Here is a 22568-nt window from a genome sequence, read left to right on the forward strand (position 1 = left end):
ACTATTGTACGCTCTCTCTCTGCGTAAACTAAACGCGAAATCAGTTGTAACTAGAACTAGAAAATGATCGATGAAACTAGAACTAGAACTATTTTATTTACTAATGTAAACCTACGTTAAATATATATAAATAAACGGTTGTTTATGTTAAAACTTCTCGAGTGCAGTTTCATCCGTTTTTCTCTCCATTCTCTCTATTCCGGGTCCAACCCTCATACCTATCCGCTCACGTGAACTGGTGGTCTCTGTATCGACCGAAGGATACAGTGGTGTCATCCTGACGGGGTATCGAAGAGATACCGACCCTATGGTCACACTTATTTTCACCAGAAAATTTTTATATGATTTGTAAAAAAGCAATATTCAGCAGTATCTCCAAGACTATGTTATGGAAGTCGACATCTGTAGAAAATTTACCGAAATCGAAGAATAATTTTTATAAACATAATCAAAATATATCAAGATTACGATACTATAATCTGTTTCATCAAAGAATACACTTCGCGAAAATATATGACGTCACTCTGAAAGCTTCTCATTGATTACTATTCACTTCCGTTCGAAAAAAAAAGAGTTCCGCCGATTTTAACGTTTAAAAGTTATTTATAGGTTATAATATATTGATAAAGCCATTAATAAATACAATGCTTAATACAATAATTGTTACTTATCATTTACAGTTACAGGTAGATTGCATTGTGGTTACAAGTGCATGTGGCCAAAGAGAAGATGACAAATCGGAGAGTTCATCGCGTAATGATATAAATGCGGCGAGTTGTTTTAACTATCGGGCTAGAATATACTACATAGAGTGGCTGTAGTGACGCAATATTTAAAGAAATTGAATACACGTCCGCCATTTTCCTTTTAGTCAAGGGGCGTGCCATTTGTGTTGTGTAAAGACAACGAGCTAGACAAGTGTGCAAAGGAAAGGAAGAGTTTTAACCCTTAACTGAGTCTGTGCGAGTCAAAATGATGCTACTTAGTTCTTTTTAATTTTGAAAGTAAATAAGACATTTCTTTCTTTAACCCTTTTTCTAAACAAAATATTCTGTAGCGATAAGTTAAATGCATTTCTAAACATTCTTAATTTTACTTTCCCGGTTGTTATGTATACATAACAAGGGAAAGCATTGGTTGGAATCGTGTCAAATTTGACTCTCAGAGTTTTTGCAAATCTCCACATTTTGAGACCTCTTGAATCCAAAAAAGTAAAAAAACGTATTGAAAAAAATTCCGTATATATTGTGTGTTGGCGTCTATAAGAAACGAAATTTTGGTATGATAGCTTATGTATAAGAGCATTAATGCTATTAAATTTTGATTCTTAAAGGTTGAAGGAGTGGGGAGATGAGGGATGTCATGCGTCATATCTCGAGAGATGTCGGAGTTAATGAAGATGCTATTCGTTATTAATAAGCCCCGGATTTTTCGGATCGATAAAAGTGGAGTTTCGGATCCGAAATCGGATCGAAAAGATCATGTTTTCGGATGTATGTTCGGAATAAAAAAAAAATAATAATAATAAAAATAAAACAAAATTATCAAATTTTCTTCAGTTATCTGTCTATTAATTAATGCAGTATACAATATTATAAACTGTTTGAATATGACCATGCTCATACAAGAAATCTATTAATATCAATATTTTCTTCTGTCAGACTGTGTCGATGGTCAGTGAGAATGTTTTTATACAATGAAAAAGTTCTCTCGGCCTCGAACGTAATCACAGTATAGTACTTCAGCAAAGGTACAGTACTGTACATTGGCAAGCTCTATATCCTCAGAGATCTCCAACGAGACAGCTATTAACTTGGCGAAGCACAGAAAAACTATTGTTCTTCTCCAAAAGCGCCGCCAGCTTCGTGCGAAGTTTGCCTTCATATAAACCAAGAAGGTTTTATATAGAATCCTTTAATGTTTGAAAAATTTTTAGAGATTCTTTAAGTTACAACCTCTTGCTTCCAATACTTCAATGATATCCGGAAAATTTAACAAATTGGCGCGGATGTAAACTAGAGAAGAGATTAAATGTGGATTCTCCAAAGTTCCTTAACATCCAGAATGAGAGCTTTCTGATTCGTGTGCTCCATATCGTGACTATGGGAGAGGGTGGAAAAGTAGTATTTGTCAGACGCTCATAATGCATAGCAGTTCTCATTGTGTATTTGCAAGTAGTTTTTTGCCGAAACAAATGAGGGCGTTTACATCTTTAAAATGTAAACGAACTTGTTCGGCCAGATGTAAAGCGTGATTCAGGCAGGCTATGTGAATTAGACTATATAAAAACTTCTTGCCATACTTACAGACAGCACAGTGTTCTGTAAGCATGACAACTTTAATTATACAACAGCATTACACATTTCTAAAAAACTGTTGCTATTGCTTCTGCATTAGTCCTCTCCAGCAATTTACATAAAAGATGATAAATTTTAGCGTAGTCTTTTCCGTCAAGTTTTCGTACTATCATTAAAGCAACATATCATCCACAGCAAACCATATAACATTGTCACTAATTTCTTTGCGGATTTCTTCAAGCACTTCCTGATGAACATGTGGAAGATAATTCTTTCGCAGTGTTGATTCATCAGGAAGATTCTGCTTCGTGTACTTTTCTAAGTACTTCCTGAGCAAGGGATGCTTCAATTTATGCAATTCTATATTGCATCCTATAAAGGTCTTTGCTGTATCTAAGAAAAATATTTCTTTGATCTTGAGATTCCATTTTTGTGAGCAGCATCTGAGATGTTCGACCCTGTCGACGTGCTGCTTGCACATGTCTTTCAGTACGCACATGATCCTCAAAATGTGAATTCTTCATGCACACAAATGCATTTTGATATCCATTTGACCTTGCAGAACACTTTCGAGCCATCCACTGTGAAGTCTTATTTGGCTACCTTTGCTTCCCTCATCCACTTCAGCAGAATTTGAGACACAGAACTTTTATTTTTATCCATTAAATTTCCTACTCTGTAGTTGAATATAAAACTTCGAGGCTGCGCACACTTCTGCACTTCACACTGTCACCAATAATTTATTAAAAAGTAACCACCAGAACGGTCATTGACTTTACTCTTATGAAGTAGCTGGAAACTTGGGTGAATAGCGATTTTATCACTTGTAATCGAAATAACAAGGAAGAAGGCAATGGCAAACCACTTCCTCAACTCTTGCCAAGAAAACTACATGGACAAGGAATTTCATAATAGAGATATAGTGTTGGAGGATGAGACCTTCGGGTTCGAAAGCACTCTAACTTCTACTGGGGATGAACAAGGAACTTCACTGACTAAGATTGAACATAATGGCATGATTAAGTCAAAGCTGAAAGGGAGTTTAATCATTGATGCAGTCAAACACGAAAAGAAAGTTCCAAGTTTCTTCAAACAACACATATTTGCAACATGGAATGTGAGAAGCATGTATGCTGGAAAACTAGACATAATTAAAAGTGAAATGACAAGAATAGGGATAGAAGTGTTAGGAGTCAGTGAGCTTAAATGGATAGGAATGGGACACTTTGATTCAAATGACTTTAGGATCTTCTATTCTGGACATGATAACTTAAGAAAAAATGGAGTGGCTCTAATTGTAAAAAAGAATTTAGTAAATTTTATTTTGGGTTATAAACCAGTTAGTGACAGAATCATAGTCTTGAGGATGCAGGGAAAACCAGTCAATCTGTCAATCATTCAAGTTTATGCTCCTACTACAGAAGCGACAGAAGAAGAAATTGAAGGGTTTTATGAAAAGCTTCAAGAAACAGTTAATAATTTACCAAAAAAAGATGCACTCTTTATTCTTGGTGACTGGAATGCAAAAGTAGGAAAAGAAGAGACTCCAGGACATGTTGGAAGATATGGTCTTGGGAAAAGAAATGATGCTGGGATACGACTAGTGGAATTCTGCATTTCAAATAACCTCTTTATTGCAAATACATATTTCCAATTACATAAACGAAGACTATATACATGGACATCACCAGATGGAAATTATAAAAATCAGATTGATTATATAATAGGTAGCAAGAGATGGAGGAATGCAATCAAATCAGCATGTACCAGACCGGGTGCTGACTGTGGGACTGATCATGAACTCCTTATATCAAAAATATCATTCCATTTGAAAGCTAAGAAAAAAGGAAGGGAAATAATGGGATGTTATGCTACAGATATCACCCCATCTTACATCTCAGAAATAAAAGAAGGTCTCAAAACAATTAATACATCAGGAAAGGAACCTGATGAAGTATGGGAGTCTTTAAAAAACACTATTAAACATACTGCTGATAAATGCATAGGAAAGAAGAAGAAGGAAAATAAGAAATCGCCTTGGCTGTCACACAAATCTTTAGAAATTGCAAACACTCGGAGACAAATGAAAATTATAGGAGATCGTCAAACAATTAAAAAATTAACTGCAGAGTTCCAAAGACAGGCTAGGAAGGATAAAGAAGAATATTTTAATAATAAATGCAAAGAAATTGAATTAAATAATGCGAAAGGACGTACAAGGGATCTCTTCAAAACAATTAAAGAGGTCGTTGGAAAATTTACCCCTAGGCTTGGTATTTTAAAGAACACACATGGAAAAGATCTAATGGAAGAAAGTGAAATAAAGAGAAGATGGAAAGAATATACAGAACAGCTTTATAAAGCAGATAATAATATAGAAGAAATAATTGAAGGAAGACATTTTACTTTGGAACCATCAATTTTGAAGGAAGAAGTGGAATGGGCAATCAACCAAATTTCAATTGGGAAAGCAGCAGGAACTGACGGAATTCCAGTGGAACTGCTCAAAGCAGCTGGAGAGGAAGGAATTAGAATACTAACAAAGCTATGCCAACAAATATGGGAAAAGAAGGTTTGGCCAAAGGAGTGGAAGCAATCCATTTTTATACCAATCCCAAAAAATGGCAATGCAAGAGAATGTTCCAACTATAGAACAATCGCACTAATTCCCCATGCAAGTAAGATTCTGTTAAAAATAATACAGAAGAGAATTGAGCCATATTTAGAAAGAGAATTGCCACTGGAACAGGCTGGATTTAGAAAGGGAAGAGGAACTCGCGATCAAATTAGCAACATCAGATGGATTCTAGAAAAGGCAAAAGAGTACCAGAAGGACGCCTTCTTTTGTTTTATAGACTATAGTAAAGCCTTCGATTGTGTGGATCACTCCAAGTTATGGAAAGTACTCAGGAGCATGGGAATTCCTGAACACCTTATATCTTTATTGATGAGTCTTTACAATGAACAAGAAGCAAAAGTAAGAACTCTATACGGAGAAACTGAATGCTTTAAAATTGAGAAAGGGGTGCGACAAGGCTGCATTTTGTCTCCATATCTGTTTAACTTATATACTGAATATATCATGAGAATGGTTACTACAAATGAAGAGTCCATTGGTATCAAGATTGGAGGCGAAACTATTAATAATATAAGATATGCAGATGATACCACCCTTTTGACAGAAAGCAAAGCAGATTTAGAAAAAATTATCATAAGGGTAAAAGAAGAAAGTGCTAAATTTGGTTTGAAGCTAAATGTAAAGAAAACTAAAGTAATGTCAACTAAAGAGTTAAAAGATTTCATTGTGGATGGTGAAAGAATTGAAGTGGTAGAAAGTTACATACTTTTGGGCTCAAAGATAGAAAGGAATGGAAGTTGTGAAGGAGAAATCAGGAGGAGAATTAATCTTGGCAGAACAGCCATGGCAAATCTCACCAAGATAATGAAAGATAAAGACATTTCCATTCATACTAAGAAAAGAATTGTAGAAGCAATGGTTTTCCCTGTAACATTATATGGCTGTGAAAGCTGGACTCTAAGGAAAAAGGAAAGAAAAATGATAGATGCATTCGAATTATGGGTATGGAGAAGATTACTTAGAGTTCCATGGACAGAAAAGAAAACAAATATCTCAATTTTAGAAAAAATTAAGCCAAGCTTCTCCTTAGAGTCAAGAATCTTAAAACAAAAATTGACCTACTTTGGACATGTGATGCGTAAAGAAGTTTCCCTAGAGAAGACTATTATGCTGGGAAAAGTGGAAGGTAGAAGGAAGAGGGGAAGGCAACGGATAAGATGGATAGAAGAAATAGAAAAAGTCACAGAAATGAAGCTGGATGAGCTACGAGAGACAACAAGGGAAAGATCAAGATGGAGAAGACTTGTCCATGAAGTCACCAGGAGTCGACGACGACTCGATGGAACTTAACAACAAAACCACCAGAAAGTTACCGAATAAATTTAAATTAGCTCAAAAGATAGCCAAAAAGCTAATAATTTTTATTTTCGTCAATTAAAAAAAGCCTGAATGTGGCATAAATTAATTCAACCTGGCAACATTGTTTACAAAACGACATTCAAAGGTGTTTCTGTTTTCTTTCTAAAATCCAAAATGGTTTTTTGGTTCCTACAATAGCATCAAGGACCACATACATGACAGTATTTTTCCGAAAATTGTGTATGCGTTTTAAAAAATTGCAAAAAATCCAATAAATCGAGCATTTTTGTTGATTTCGGTTCAAAAAACGTAAAAGTTCATTTTCGTTGATTAGAAGCAAAACGTCTTATTTTCGGAACTAGTTATTAACATTTACAATTTTTGTATAACACTCGTTACTACCCTCAAAATTAAGCTTATTGTCATTTGATAATACAGTAATTAAAAATATAAAAAGTTATTTTTAAAATAAAATCTCACAACAGCGGGAAACGTTACGCAACTCGTTGCTGGTTTTTTTTTTCACAAGCTGCTAAGTTTCAAGTAGATTTAATGTTTTAAGTTTCTTTTTTAAGAAAGCTATATTAACAATTCTTAAGATATTTAATGAAATTAATTTTAGACATTTGTGTGAATGACATAACGAACAAAAGGTTAGTTCATGTTAATATACTTTTGTTATTCAGAATGATGGATATAGTACACAATTTGTACACATCCTAATGGTGCATTTCTACATATCAGTCTCTTTCACTTACTGACATGTTTTCTTTGTCTATTTTTGATGGGAAAATGCAATACTTCATCCATTTCCCACAATTATTAGCTCCTTATTACCTCTTAGAAGGATTTTAACTTCAATAATGTGGTTCATAACATGACAAAGGTCAAAATGTACCTTTTCATCGTAAATATTTTCACAAGTTGAAAACAAAATTTTCACAAATAAACTATAACTATAATAAGAACACTACTAATATTCTGCAAAATAAAATAATACCGTCCGAAAAAAAATCAGCAACATACTGAGTATGGTACAGATCATACTGACTTGAGTACATTATAAATAAACAATCATATGGCTGAGAGTATAGCCCTTCGAGATCTGCCTCGTACTTAGATTATAAAAATATCGTTATATTGAGGGTTAAATATTACACTTACCACTTTAAACTCTAATCTTACCTTCTTTATAATAATTAAATAAAATCTAGAAAATAGGTAAATTCGAGATGAAACAATCTAGATTTATATCACTTATCTAATTGCCTAAATCTCAAATCTAGGGGCAAACAAACCAATCTAGATGAGAAAACAGATTTTAAAGTAGTATATTCTAGTTCGTTGGTTTCAATGCGGTCCTTTTTAGGTGAAACAAAGTATAGGCCCTAATAAACACGCATCAAAACTCTCCACATGCTATTTGCTTGACGAAAAGCATTGATTTTATTAGCTGTTTATAACAGAAACTATTAAAAATAAGTTTCATAATTAAATGATTCTTACCTGAATATTTGTCATGATTAATATCTCCGATATAAGCCAAACTAGTGCCGAACCTACTTCCTTTCTTCGAATCCTTTCCTCCACGTAATATTGATCTGAATTGCAGTCTCTAAAAATTATTAATAAAATTTTTTATTAAATTTTAATTTGTTTTATTTTTTACTCTTTCTGCTTTGTGGGCACTAAGACGACCATTTTTCTAAGTCCACAGTGGGGTGCCGGGTGGTGAATGATGGCCCGACAATAACAATATATAGGTACTCCATTATTTATGTGCAGATTATCCGTGCGTGATTACGCCGTGAGAAAAATTTACGTCGGTAATACAAATATTAGCATTAAAATTTAAAAAAACCTCTGTGTTATTTAAAATGTTCAACTTTGATCACATCTAAAGCTTACTAATTAATTAATTATCATTCTCTATTCGTATTTTATTCATAATATATTTAATATAAAGTTAAAAACTAAATAAAATAAAAATCGGTTAGATTTCATTAAAACAGACATGCCGATTATCAGTGTTTCCGCGTTATCCGTGCCTCCATTGTCGGTGATTAGCCCGGATAATCGGGAGTATACGGTGTATATTATGGAACTTACGTTATCCTGACTTAAATAAACATAAACTCTTCCTTCTTCCCCACCGAACTTCTCAGAATATAAGGGAGCGCCGACAAATAGATCTGTCAATTTGTCATTATTGATATCGACACTTAGAATGGATGACCCAAAATATTCTCCTATCTGTAAAATCCTTACTGATCAATCGTCATTGTTATTGGATAGATTTAGTATAATTACACTGTATTAATTACTCACTTGAAATCCTTCTAATTCCAATGTAACTATAGATTCTTCATCAAAGATATAGACCTGAAATCAATTTATATAAATTTTAAATGAACAAATATGAGTTATAAATAATAGACCACATTTTGTGAAAGTAGAAAAGTTAAATATTCCTAGAAGTATGGAAATAAAAGGTGTGTTTATTTTCAAAGAAACTAATTTATTGCTTACATATAGTAAGGATAAACAGAAAAATTATAATACAGAGTGGGGAAGAAAGTCACTTAACATCCCTGATACTCCCTAAAATAATGAGGACGTCGCGTTAAGTGACGTTAGTATCGTTTCCAGTATTATAGCATGTAAAACTTGTTCAAATTACAGTTAACAGGTTTTACATGCTATAATACTGAAAACGATACTAATGTCACTTAACAAGTTTTACTTTCTAGGTCCTCAATTAATAGATGTTTCCGTTAATCATGTAATATACATGTCATCAGATGTCTTCTTCATGCGAACATATATTGTGTAGTTTTTTGAACTATTTCCGTCCTTTAGACATCGAGAGGGCTATTTTTCCAGCCCTATCATGTGTTCTAGTTATGTCCACGATGGGGCGCCGGGTAGTGAAGTTCGCGGCCCGACATAATTTGTCTAATGTTTAAATAATTAACTATAATAGAGCCTACATTATTCTTTTGTTATTGATTTTATTTTTAATTATTGTCATTTCATTACTTTTCCTGCATAATTTCCGGCTCTAGGCGCTCCTGCTGCATACATCATGCTGTCTGAATAAAAAAAGTTTCCTGACGAGACAGAATATCCTGAAAATTATTAAAGTACTTAATGATAAACAAGTTTTTTAATCAAAAATAATAATTTACAGTGATTAATGTAAAATATAATTTTTATGTACGAGTATTTATTATTGAAATATTAATTACCTATATAACTGTCATTTTCTTGAGCTCTCAAGTTAAAACGGAAAAGACTTTTATCAATAAACTTGTCATTTAAGAAATTATATCTTAACACAGTACCTAAATAAATGTTATAATAAATTTACAATAACCCAATTTATGCTAATATCTAGTAGAAAACATACCGTTAAAGAAATCAAAGCCAGGTGATCCGATTAATAAATTATCATTTCCATCCTAAAATAAATAATAAAATAAATATTTTTGAAATATATTGGACGATTATAATGAAATTACCCCTGTTCAACGCTGTCTAGAGAGATATTTATTAATCCAAATGCAACTAAATTTTTTATAGGGACATTTCAGAACACGCGAAAAACATTTCCGTAAAAAAGTATCAAAACTCACCACTATGGCACTTTTGGCGGTTTGGATTCGTTTGGTTTTTGGTTATGGATACACTTAAATAGTGTGGTTTATCGGAGACACGTCGCAAATTTGGCGGTCTAGACAGACATACTACATTGCATGAGAGAAGCATCAATTAATTTTGCCCGTTAAACACACTGGTCATTGTTTTCAAGCTACACACCTTTGGAATGGAGAGCATGTTAAATAGAACCCCCTGTATCGCCAAGGTCAGTGCATAGAAGATTTTTATAAAAAAGCATATGTTATACAAGTAACATGTGTATGCTCTCTAACAAGTAAGCTTGCATGCTGTAGTCTATACTCCTTGAACATACAGCAAGCATAAAGGAATGCGAATATCGCTAACGATGCATAGTCGAGTATGAAGAATTTTACAATTCCTTCTTTTACTATCTCCCTTTCATCTTTTCGTTCTCCATTCTCGGTCCCCCTTTTCTCGCCAGCTAAACACTCTATGTACTGCTATGTATTTCCTCCGTCTATACATAAGTGTTTTGTTTGTTGCTTGCAGCGCCAGAAATGCCATAGGGGTAAGTTTCGGTATTAATTCTTTAGCGGTAATGACTTTTTTATGTTCTGAAATGCCACCATAACAAATTTGGTTGCATCTGCATTATTAAATATCTCTCTAGACAGCGTTTAACAGGGGTAATTTAATTACAATCACCCGGTATGTAAAAGCGATCGTAAATATTATTTGTGGTATACAGGCCTACAAACCTGTCCGAATGAAACTGAGAATCCAGTTTGTGAAGAAGAAGCCCGAATCCAGTAATCTTTTCCTAACATAAATATTAATCATTTGATTATAAGTTTGAAAGCTGAGTGTTTATAATTAAATAGGAGTAATATAATTACGTTTGAAGGGAGTAACTGTTGCCACTTTCCTGAAATCATTACTCAATATATAACAAATACCCACAGGCAAATGTGAATTTACTGATTCAGGTGTCCATAAATGTCCGCATACCTTAATTTAAATAATGAAATGAGAGAAAATATAAAAATTTAAGTAATTTAATTTAAAGTTTACTATCTAAAACTTTTAGATAATAAATTTAAATACAGTTTAAATATAAGAGAAATTTGAAGAATATTTTACAATATGAAATGACCTTACGTGAACTCTGCACAATACTGGTAATTAATTGGTCGTGGATTTGAGCCCAACAAACAGGCTGGCTACGTAGAGTTTTCCGAGTTTTCTGCACGTGTCTAACACCAAAATAGGAGCCAGTTTCTCGTTATAGAAATATATGCCCTAGACTGGAGGGCTAAGATAGTAAAGACGATTCGGGCGATAGTCTCCGAAAAAACAGTTTCAAATCCAAGTTAAATCTTCAAAAACTTTCATATATGATTTGACGTGGATACGCTATACCACATCCTTTCACTGTTCCATTGTAGGCTTGATCAAACATAGATGACTTTGCAGAAAAGGTCTCTTAAATCCGATCCTACTTCCAGAAAAGTACCTTTTCACTTTTTTGGCTCTTTTCGCCCTGTTGACTCTCTAAAACTGTTTTCATTTCACACAATACGCAGTAGATACGAGTTCAGCTAGGACCAAGTGGAGGTGGCTGAGTGGTGAAGGATAGGACCGTTAGTTCACGCAGTGTATACACTGTGTATCGGTTAGTTGTGCTGTTAGATCTGATTAATAACGTTATCACAGCAGGAAACAAAACAAAGCGTGGCAAGCCGGATTTAAGTTCTTGTATGTAGCATCTAGCGTGCAGCAATATGAGGTCAATTTGATGTCACCATGAAAAAACAAATCCACCTGAAGCTAGGATGGACGCACACTGATACAGCAAAAACGCCTTTATACAAAATGCCTTGTTGCACTCTTTTTTGCATATGTGCCGTGATCAATTGTTGCAATTTCAACATCTTAGAGTACCTCATAGTACAGCGATGTCTTCCGATGATAAATGTGCGCGAGTATTATATGGTAAAGGATGTATCTGTGTCAGGAAGAAGGGAGAAGAAAGAAGGCAAAAAGCATCTAATTAATTTAAAATTTGATTAATGGATGCATCTAATTAATTTAAAAAGAATTGAAAAATAATTTTCAAAATTTTCTTAAAGGTGAATTAAAAAACGATAAAATCAAAGTTCGAAATTTTATCTTTGTTGTAATTATCTTTCTTCATAAAATAATTTCTTCCTCTAATTAAAACAATTAACCTTTTTGCATCTACCTCCATATCAACTATACGTGTAAATGTGAGGAGTACATGGAAAGCGTATACTTGTGCGCTTGAATTTCTTCTAGTTAGCTACAAACGCATACGCATAAGAAAATGTTTGCTCGTGGAGCAAGAATTTATGTTTGCAGTTTCGACAGCTTTAAGCGTGCTGAAACTCGTATAATCGTGTTCGATAAGGGTTATGCGTCGAGAACTATGTAATCAAAAAAAAAAAAAAACAGCTTTAAGCATGTTTACTCAAAAACGTTTTGCCTAAAGACGTTTTTGCTGCATCAGTGTGCGTCCAGTCTTAAGGTTAGTTCACACTGACAACGAATCGCTGGAAAAGCGAAATCGAAAAACGAATAACATGTCATATATGACATGGTTTCCGGCGAATAGAGCCGTAGGAATGTATTGGCAACGGGGCATGTCTGCGCCGTGGACTAAAAGACTAATGCATTGTCAAGGGCGCCAAAAAACGTTGTTACTGCTCTGCCGGCGAATTTTAACCACTTCGAAGTTCGCAACTGTCGAGCTTTTTCGTTAGCGATTTCGTTTCTCCATCAATCGTATTCCCGCTAGTTGTCACGTGGTTCTTGTTGTTTTTATGATAGCTACAAAAGCTTTCTCTCGCAATAGAGCAACGTTGAGAGATTATTAGAGGAAATGGAAGCTGTTCTATTTTTTATACAGTATGTAAAATGTGATCCACATTATAAAGATATTCGATTAAAGGAAAATCGGCGGAAGTTAATTATGAAGCATTTTAATTCTGTAAAAAGTTTAATTATTATATAAGTACAAACTATCAGTATATTACGAATAGCTTTTATCATAGTAAGAAAAATTATTAAGAATTCGTGAAGCAATGTATAACGAGATGAACAATGAAGTATGAAACGTTTGTGTTTGAATTATTACTTATTAATAATCTAAATCATTTATTTATATAAGAATATTTGGGGTTTGAACGGATATAAATTTTGCTAAATCAAGTAATGATTCAGTTCATATTTAGTGATATAAGAAAAATAACTTGATTATTAAACACGAAGCTTAGACAATATTTTGATAGCGATAGATTTAAACACCACGACAGATCCTATAAATAAATAGCTTTATAGTCGATTAGAAAATATATTAAATGAATAAGTCTTGTAAACATTTAATTGTATTTTATTTTATTAAGTATTTGTAAAATAATTTAAAGAAGAAATATTGTTATTAATTTTAACTCATTTTTATTTATAAATATTTTAACATGGAAATTATTATTTATTATTATTATTATTTTGAAGATGAAGAAGTAAAGAAAAAGTGGAAAACCTGCTTGGCACCTGCTAGGAAAGAAAAAAAACTATTAAATGAGAAAAACAGAAGTGGTACGGGGTACTGGCATCTATAAAATGTGTATGCAAGTGGAGATGGTTTTACCAAATGAACACGTTAAATAATACAATTTTCACATTATACAAAAGAAAGATTTTATTTAATATTGTAATGAATGACGATACAAGACAGTAAAAAGTCAAATAGTAATAAAACAAAGTTTCTTCAAAGTACACTGTAATCTAGATAAAACCTCACTAATACAGGGTTTTCCTAAGTCACGCGCCATAGGAGATTGTGCAGAAAAGCCTCAAGTGATTGTAGGCAAAGCGTCAGGGATAAGGGTAAGTGTATTGGTTATATGATGCATTATTTCGGGTCTGCAATACTATTAAAAGGAAATTCATTTCATAGAATGATTTGATCACACTTATGAATTATGTGCAATTAATTTCCGTTGGCAGTATTGTAGATCTGAAAAGATGCACCATATTACTTATTACACTACTGTATATACTTGCTCCTGATGCTTCTCTATACGATCTCCTATGGCGGGTGACTTATGATAAACCCTGTATACTTTTTCTTTGATTAGTTTATTAGAACATGTAGTAAACTTATTAATGACCTCACATAGTGAAGATTTGGGAGAAATCTACACTATGTAGATTTGGGAGAAAGTAAAATTACAAAATTATTAAAATTCCTGATCTAGAGTTTTCGTATCCAGAAAGTCCAGATTTTCAGTGTTTCAATGTAATAAAATATTAAATTTATTATGTAGACTTATCAATATATTATTTGTGGTCTATCTAGAAGTTAATATGTAATTTATCTTAGACTATATTATCAGCAAATTAATCATTCCTTTATTTCAAATTACTTAATAATAATGCCAAATGCTCTTAATAGCACAAAGTTTTCCTCTCTATTTTTTGCAATTTCAATTGCACCAATGCATTTAATACAAATATTTGATCTTGGTGAGATCGGCCAGATCGAAAACCTGCTTGCTCCTTACACAAAATATCACATTTAATAATTCAATTTTTAATCTTTTATTTAATAAAAACGTAATAGTTTTTCAATTAAGGAACCAAAGATATAGGCCGATAATTTTTGGGGTCATACACATGGCCGTTTTTTATATATTGGAATAATCAAAGATTCAATCCATTTTTCCGGGAAAGTAGAAATTCTTTTAATAGAGTTAAAAACTTCCAATGTTGTAAGAAGAAAATTTTCTGAAAAACACTTTAAGTATTTTGTTCTAATAAAATCAATTCCAGGTGAGGTACCAAATTTAAAATGGTTAATAGCTCCTTTTAGCTCCAGTGTAAAATCTGTAAAACATTCCGTTCCTATTGAAAACACTTATACACATCCATAGACAATTGTTCCTCATTAATAAGTAAGGAATGTTCTTTAGAGAATTTAGTAGTATAATAATTGAACCAAATTATTGGAAAGATTGAGCTTTTGCGTTTAAAATTAGTTGCCAAAATATTTTAGAATTATTGCATGTCATCAATTTGTTATTTAAGTTTCGAAAATAAGACTGTTTTTTTTTTTTCTTTTGATCTAATAATTTATATTTCTTTAAATAATTTTTATATGAAATATAACATTCATATCAGTATTTAATTTTTTCACTTTCTTAAACAATTTCCATAGATTTTTTCACATGGAGTAACACTCGTTATCATATCATGCGTTTGTTGTATGCTTTTTAAAAGTTACAGATTTAAGGTAATAAATTAAATCTAGAGAGATTGCCACTATTGGCTATACATTCCACCAGATCATTGGATGTGAGGTTTCCTCCATATTCATCTAACAAAACTTTATCCAATTTAACAGCAAATAAAGATTTAAATTTATTCTTCCATATTGCACGTTTACCAGCATATTGTCTATTAGGAACTCCTGATGTTATCAAAGGGATCATTGAAAGAAAAACAGATGAGTGATCAGAGCCTATCTCTAATAAAACGCAGATCATTTACAATATAGGAATATATTTCTTGTGACACTATGACGAAATCAATTACACTGCTCCCCTTAGTTGCATGGTAGGTAAAACGACCTTTTTTTTTATCTCCTGGTGGTTACCAGGAGATAAAAAAGATTTAAACACAATTTAAACACACAAGACTGTTATTTTCACAAAAATGATAGAGAAGTTTTCCTTCTATGATTAATTTACTACCTCGATAGGAGCCAGTTTCTCATAACTTCTCCCAAAAAGCATATCCCCGTCGGCAGTCGCTCATGTATCGTGTTGCCGTAATCGAATAAAACCAAAACATATGGACGATCTTTAGTGAGAGGTGTCTTTCGGAAGGATTTTCTACACGAAATTAGCTTCTATTTAGATATTAGTAGAGAGGCGTTTCCTGTGAAGAATTTCTATGGGAAACTAACCCCTATTTAGATGTGTTACATACGTGAAGTAACCACGGAAAATTCCACGCGGCCAGTTCGTTTTTTAGACACGAACCCGCGACCAGTGTTAACTGAATTTATCCACTGGGCTACTGGCGGCAAACTTTTAGAAACTTTAGCTGTTAATAACGCAAGAACATTAAAATGATAAGTTAGTATAATAATGCGGAAGGCGATTGTTATGCTTACATAACTGTTTTTCCTACATAGGCATAAATAACGATTATTAAAAAGTCAATAAAATGCCATTTTTCTTAAAATGTTGTTAATATCGTGATTGTAAGGTATCATAAACTTATCGTATACGATAAGTAAGATGTTCATTGGATGTTCGTAGCATCTGTCATCGATGATATAGAAAACCAACGAACGTCGACCGGCATGAATTACATGATTCATCTGACGTTACATCGAAGCGCCCAGCCTAACGTCCCGTTTTGATTTCAGATCTGGCCATTTTACATGTCTAATAAATAAAGGCCAGTTTCCAGTAAAAGTTCTTCCGGAGGCATTCCTCATGGGCACATCGCCCGCGAATCGCGTTGCCATATGCAAACAACAATAAGAGTCATTTTCTTTTAACTCTTTTCGTCCTGCGGATACTAAGAAGGCCATTTTAGTCATGTCTAAAACTCATACGCATATGTTGCTACTGAAATTGTAGAATTGATTTGATAAGGTAACGCAAAACGTGGGTAATCAATCTGCTAAGTCTTTCAGGGAGAAGACTTTCTATGCCCCGATTCAGGTGTTAAACAAGGGAAGAAAACCTAGTGAACTCCACGTGACCAATCTGTTATTCAGGCGCGAACCCACGACTAACTATCAGCCCAAAACTCATAGGCTTGCTGGGATGTTATTGAAATAATTAGGCCTACTACTTCTATTAAATGTATTTTTTGTGTTATTAAAATGTTTCTATCTATTCATGGTCCAACGAACACTGGTAGTCGGTCCCGAGTTCACGGTAATCAACGGGCTAGAGCACGCGAAATTTTCTAGATTTTTATTTTTAAGTTTTACCCCATTTCTTGAGGGTGTTCAAAGTTTCTGGATCGAATAGATTTCGATCTGCTACATCTCGCAATGGGTCGCATATGAGTTATTAGTTCCTTTGACTTTTTTGATCTTGTGGGCGGTCAACAACTCTGATAAGGTCTCATTAAGAGCTGAGTTTGTACCCATTAGTAATTAGATCATAATTTGTACCTTTATATAATAATTTTTTATATAAAACATTGCATATTAACATAAAAAGCGCTTTAATATAATTAATTTAATTTGTCATTTTAATGTTTATTCGATAATAATAACAATAATTTTCGAAATTTTAAATAAATAAATAATTAACATTAGTTGAATAACTTACTACGACGTGTCCATTTTCCTTCGTCTGAACATCTAAACTTACACCGAGCCATGTATTTTTTTGGGTTTCAATTTTGTTTCTCCCTGTTTCAAAATATTCATGTATAAATTTAAAGCAATCCTAATTTTATCTTAACGATAAATATTTACCTTTATCTAAAACATATTCACATTTCCTATTAGTTATGTTGCATTTATACAGTGCGCCTGTTAAATCGTCTTTTGTTGCTGCAACTAAAGGCCTAGATTAATTTTTAAAAATATAAATTAAAATATATATAAATATAAATATATAATCATCATTACAATATAAAAATTACTTACAAAATTCCTTCGGAATTGTTATGTATGGCCACAGAAAATCCGAAATAAGAACCAGGTTGACCTTTAAATTTAATTGCTGTTTGTGTTTCAAAATTCCAAGTAATCACATTTGAAAAAAATAAGAGAAAAATTAATTTCTCCATTTATTAGCAATTTGATATTAAAAATAAAGCATTTAATATACAGGACATAATACATCCGTTTTCGTACCGGATCAAAAATACTTAGAAAAGTAAGAGGAAACAAAAACACGAAATGAATGTTATAAGGTTGTATCAGCAGTATACATAAAGTATTTTATTATGGACATTTTAATAAAGATTTTCTGTTACAAATTCATGCATATTTCACTCTAATGAATGAAAAACACACTATTTCCAGGCTTTACTTTCCAGGCTGTTTTATATAGGCCTACATAACAAGGGAAAGTATTGGAAGCGTGTCAAATTTGATCCTTCCGGTCTAAATTCAGCCGTTAAAACGAAATTTAGCGCTGCTGTTCCCTTAACGTCCATATTACTTGCAAAGTGCAAATAAGTTTATTTCAGTTACAGATGTGGAATGTGGAACAGCCTTTTTATTTTTTTATTTTTTTACACTTTCCAGCCCATCGTGGGTTCGGCCAGGTCTACAATGGAGCGGCTGGATGGTGAGGTACCACATTCGAGATGTTTTCGACCTGTCCGAATTCAATCCCAGATCTTCAGATTTCGACATAAAATAAATAAATATTCTGATAGTTTCATTAAACACAAACATGCATTCGTTAATACGAGAGTGAAATTGAAGTTGATTCCTTATCTGAGTAATGTTAAGGCAGCCTTTCCAAACCTATGGTCCGCAGACAGACTTAAATTAATAAAGATTAAAACTTTGTTCAATGATAATTTACTTTTAATACTTTACTTCCAACTTGATTAATTATATTTCCATATGTATTCAAAACATGTTTTTAGATTTATTATGTTATAAATCACACAGTATGTCCCAAATGCTGGTAATACCCACATACGTTTAAAGAAATCAAACCAACATAACTTAGTGGCCCGTAGATTTTTTCAGGCGTTTTACTGATCCTTGGGTTTGAAAAGGTTGAGAAACGCTGTGTTAACGTTTCCGAATAAGACCAATCAAATGTCGTAAATACATTGAAATCAGTTTAGTCATATGAAAAAACGTTACGATTTCACGCACACATTACATGGAAGAGAAGATCCGGATTAGATTTTAACAACGAACAACGGAAACGGCAACGATAATAAAAAAGAGCAGCTTGTGAGTAACCTAATTATCAATGTTACATACAGAGTTTTTATCCTTCAGCTACGTCAGAAAAACTCTTAAAGCATTTGGCTACAAAATATCGACAGGGATTTCTAGCCAAATGCTTAATTATTTACTCTCTGTAGGGAATACATGATAGCTACTTTACAGAGGCAATTATTGTATTCCTTACAGGGAAATACAGGTTTAATAAACCCCTGTAGGGAATATAGATACCAATTCGACGACCTACGTGAGGAAGGATCTAATCACTTCTCTTTCTTGTTTATAGCCGTATAAGTCAACAGTATACGTACCGGTACAAATATTAAATTTTCTCGTAAATGTTGTAATCATTAGCAATGTGCAAATGTTAACTATTTTGCCAAGAGTTATTTATCCTATAATTTTTAGTTCAAAGGTCGAATAAATCGAAAATCGCCAAAATTGAAAGTGTACGCTATCGATTTTTCCAGGTATCAAAATATATTAAACTGTACATTTAGAGCATTTTAAAACTAATTTATAACCTGTTTAAGAGGTTTAAAACCTGTTTAAAGCTTTCATCTATTTTATGTAATTAAAATATGATTTATGCTCGATAAACATTAACTATTACAAAAAGTAATTTTTAAACATATCTACTCGAATATCAGTCAATACAGTTCGTAATTGCACAAAAAGTTAATCGAATTACAAATATAACGAAGATATTTTTACACTTTCCGTCCTGCGGGTACTAAGTGGCCGTTTTTCCATACCCATTATGAATTCGGTCAGGCCCACAAAGAGGTAGCTGGATGGTGAGGGACGAATCCCGTCATATCTGGGACTGATCGTCCATAAAAAACATGGTAAGTTGTTTGCCCGAATTTGAGCTCACGTCCCTCAGAGCATACAGGCTTTAATCCCCTCGGAGTTTTCCCACGATGGGATTGAAAAAAGACTTTCTTAGGGTGTCCACAGGATGGAAAGAGTAAAAAATGAGCGGCATTAACAGAAATTAATCATGTAATTGATTTCAGCATACTTTGATCCCGTTGGAATCTGAAAGCAAAAATAATAAAAGGATAATCTGTCTGAAAACGTGGAAAAATAACTATATCCTGTAGAAAAAACAAAATGGTGATTCTCTTAATGGACTTCTGTCTTAATAATATGGTAAGTTTCGAATAGTTGAATTTTAAGTATTTAGAAGTAATTACAGTATAAATATTTTTAGTGTGTGAGTTAGGACGAATAAAACTCGACAAGTCATGTTAGTCACACAACCTTTCTAACTCTTCTTGAAACTCTACGCAGCAACCTCCACGTGGTGAATTGTAGGTTGTCAATTGTCTCGGAATGACGAAGGGTCACAGAAGAGCTGCGAAATGTAATATATAGATTGGATGAATATAAGCTAATACAAGTACAAATAACAAATGTAATAAAATTAATTAATGTTATGAGAATTAAGTGTTGTAACATTGGTATAGATCGCTTTATTTACTTTACAGGCTATTATATAACTTATGAAATGAATAGAGCCATATGAAATAAATAAGGCCCCTTCAAGAATTTTACATTTTTGGATTATCGGGGACCTTTAAACGTCGCGAAATGAAAAAAGTTTGGGATTTTTTTCTGTATTTATGGATGGGGGCATGATTTTATTTACGCATACTTAAGCTTAATAACTCCTGTGCCTTTTGTCGAAAATTTCTGAAATTTTGCAAGATTTGTGTATTAGGAAGATTGATGCTATTAAATTTTGGTGGTGAAAAGTCGAAGGATGGGCAGAGAATGGGGAATCGTGAGTCAGGAAGATTCGATTTAATGAAGATTTTATTTATTATTACATTTACAAGTGTTTATAAAACTCATCCCTACTCTTCAAACTTAAGCGTTTTACCGTTTTATAATTATTAATAATATATAATTTTTCAAACGAACAATTATTTATTTATCGTGACATCGTCACAATACCGGGCTGCAAATTTTAATCGTAGTTTTTTTTTAAATTTATTTAACTTAAAATATACACTCTCCATCTCAAATTAGCAGTGTCTTGCTCCTGTAAATCATACTTCTCCTGGTAGCAATAAAATCATGCCGGTCATTTATTAACACCTTACAAGGGAAAATGTTTGAATTGAAATAACGTGACTTCCAGTTTGTATCAAAAGTTCTTATATAGTCAATTGAAGCCTCCTGCACTTAAGGTTTTCATATCTGGTTTCGTCTTTCATCTGTATAACTATATTCTCGAGATTAACGAAAGACAGTCTGACGGACAGTCGGACGACAGTGGAAATTTATAGGTCTACAATTTTTTCAAATTGCAGCCCAAATATCATGTGATATTTGATGATATCACATGATATTTTTGATTACATGATATAAGGCTGCAATTTGAATATTTGATTTTCAACCGACTATATTTAGCTTTACAACGTATAACTTTGTTAATATCAGCGTTTTTTTCCCCTATTATAGTGATGTAATTCTGTTTTCGAATTCGATTTAGTATTTATTGTGGAATACATAATTTAATTCCGAGGATAGAAATGTTTAATATTTAATAAAATAAATATTTATTTTGAACGAATAACTTTTAAAACTGATTTCCTGTGTTTTGGTTAGCTAGTAAATTATAATTACGTGTTTCGTAAAATAATATCTTAATAGAAAATTGTTGACTTGTTAATAAAACAATGATAAAAAAACTTTATGTAATTTGATATAATTACAAATATATCTTATTTGAAATAGTATATAAGAGTTACCCAAATGATAAATGGACATACGTCAGAACTGGCGAACATTTATTGCAAATCTTAAAGAAATCTCCATGTTTGTTTAGGTAAATATCTCAACGTCTCATAAGCAGATCATAGAATTCTGGTGGCTGTTAGTAAAAAGATTCTTCGACCCTATCCTTCACCTAGCCCTTCACTTATTCCGAATCTTTGTCCTCGCAAAGTTTTCTTGGGAGGTCGGAAAATGGTAAAGTCGCACGTCAGTAGAAAAAAGTCAATATCACTTTTCCAGCACTGAGCATCGTTACAGACTTACAAGTTGCCGGGGAGAACGAGGAAGCGTATTTGCATTGCTAGCTCATGTTCTTCGTTTCGGAGGTGTAATGGTGGCATCGTGTTTCGTCTCCTGCAACAATACAAAGGAGGAACTCATGGTCTTCGTTATATCGTCGTCTCGTCTATAGATGTCGGCAGTCCTATTCCCTTCAGCCACTAAAAACCGAACTACCGTCCGTTGTTCGATTCTGGACGCTTCCATCGTAATTAACTTAACATTAATCTGCCAATTAATGGAGATAAAATCTATTCTTGCCAATACTTAATGCAGCCCGCGCTTTGCCTATGTTGAGCTTATTCGGCCGTAAAATGGCCCATCAATCGCGACTTTGCACCATGAAATATGACACGTGTCCACTTTTCAATTAGGTAATCTTTATATAATGAAAACACTTATAAAATTATCTAATTTTTAATTTGTATAATGCTTAGCACATTTTGAAACATAATAACAATAAATGATCATATTTAATAAGGAAACATATAGGCCTAATCAACGGAGCACTCAAGGAGGTGAATCGGTAATGATTCGGGCTTCTTTTTTACCCAGTGCTGTAACTAAGCATTGCAACGGAATTTAATTTTTAGTTAAAATTAAAAATTAATTTTGTTTATAATTGCTTTTTTATTCTTATTTTTTCCAAAAATGGGAAGCGAAAAAAATAATCAGTTAT

At 33.0% G+C, this 22568-nt stretch overlaps 1 protein-coding gene across 2 annotated transcripts in view; it reads right to left on the reverse strand.

The window, feature by feature from the left end:
* LOC111639085 (integrin alpha-4-like) overlaps window positions 1–17700 on the reverse strand; it is a 25400-nt gene extending 7700 nt beyond the window's left edge. For both annotated transcript variants that reach the window (XM_023384859.1, XM_023384860.1), the window contains exons 1-11: window positions 17555–17700; window positions 17381–17472; window positions 17232–17314; window positions 10752–10863; window positions 10614–10675; window positions 9644–9695; window positions 9483–9578; window positions 9274–9362; window positions 8563–8616; window positions 8344–8487; window positions 7741–7849 (exon numbers count right to left, since the gene is read on the reverse strand). In XM_023384859.1, the coding sequence (XP_023240627.1) occupies window positions 7741–7849; window positions 8344–8487; window positions 8563–8616; window positions 9274–9362; window positions 9483–9578; window positions 9644–9695; window positions 10614–10675; window positions 10752–10863; window positions 17232–17314; window positions 17381–17472; window positions 17555–17697 (1036 nt within the window). In that variant the 5' untranslated portion in view covers window positions 17698–17700. The remainder of the gene's footprint in view (window positions 1–7740; window positions 7850–8343; window positions 8488–8562; window positions 8617–9273; window positions 9363–9482; window positions 9579–9643; window positions 9696–10613; window positions 10676–10751; window positions 10864–17231; window positions 17315–17380; window positions 17473–17554) is intronic.
* Between the last annotated feature and the right edge of the window lie 4868 nt (window positions 17701–22568).

The sequence above is a fragment of the Centruroides sculpturatus genome, unplaced genomic scaffold (assembly GCF_000671375.1).
Source record: "Centruroides sculpturatus isolate CEXI.00-Female unplaced genomic scaffold, Cexi_2.0 scaffold1274, whole genome shotgun sequence".
NCBI classification, from domain to species: Eukaryota; Metazoa; Arthropoda; class Arachnida; order Scorpiones; family Buthidae; genus Centruroides; species Centruroides sculpturatus.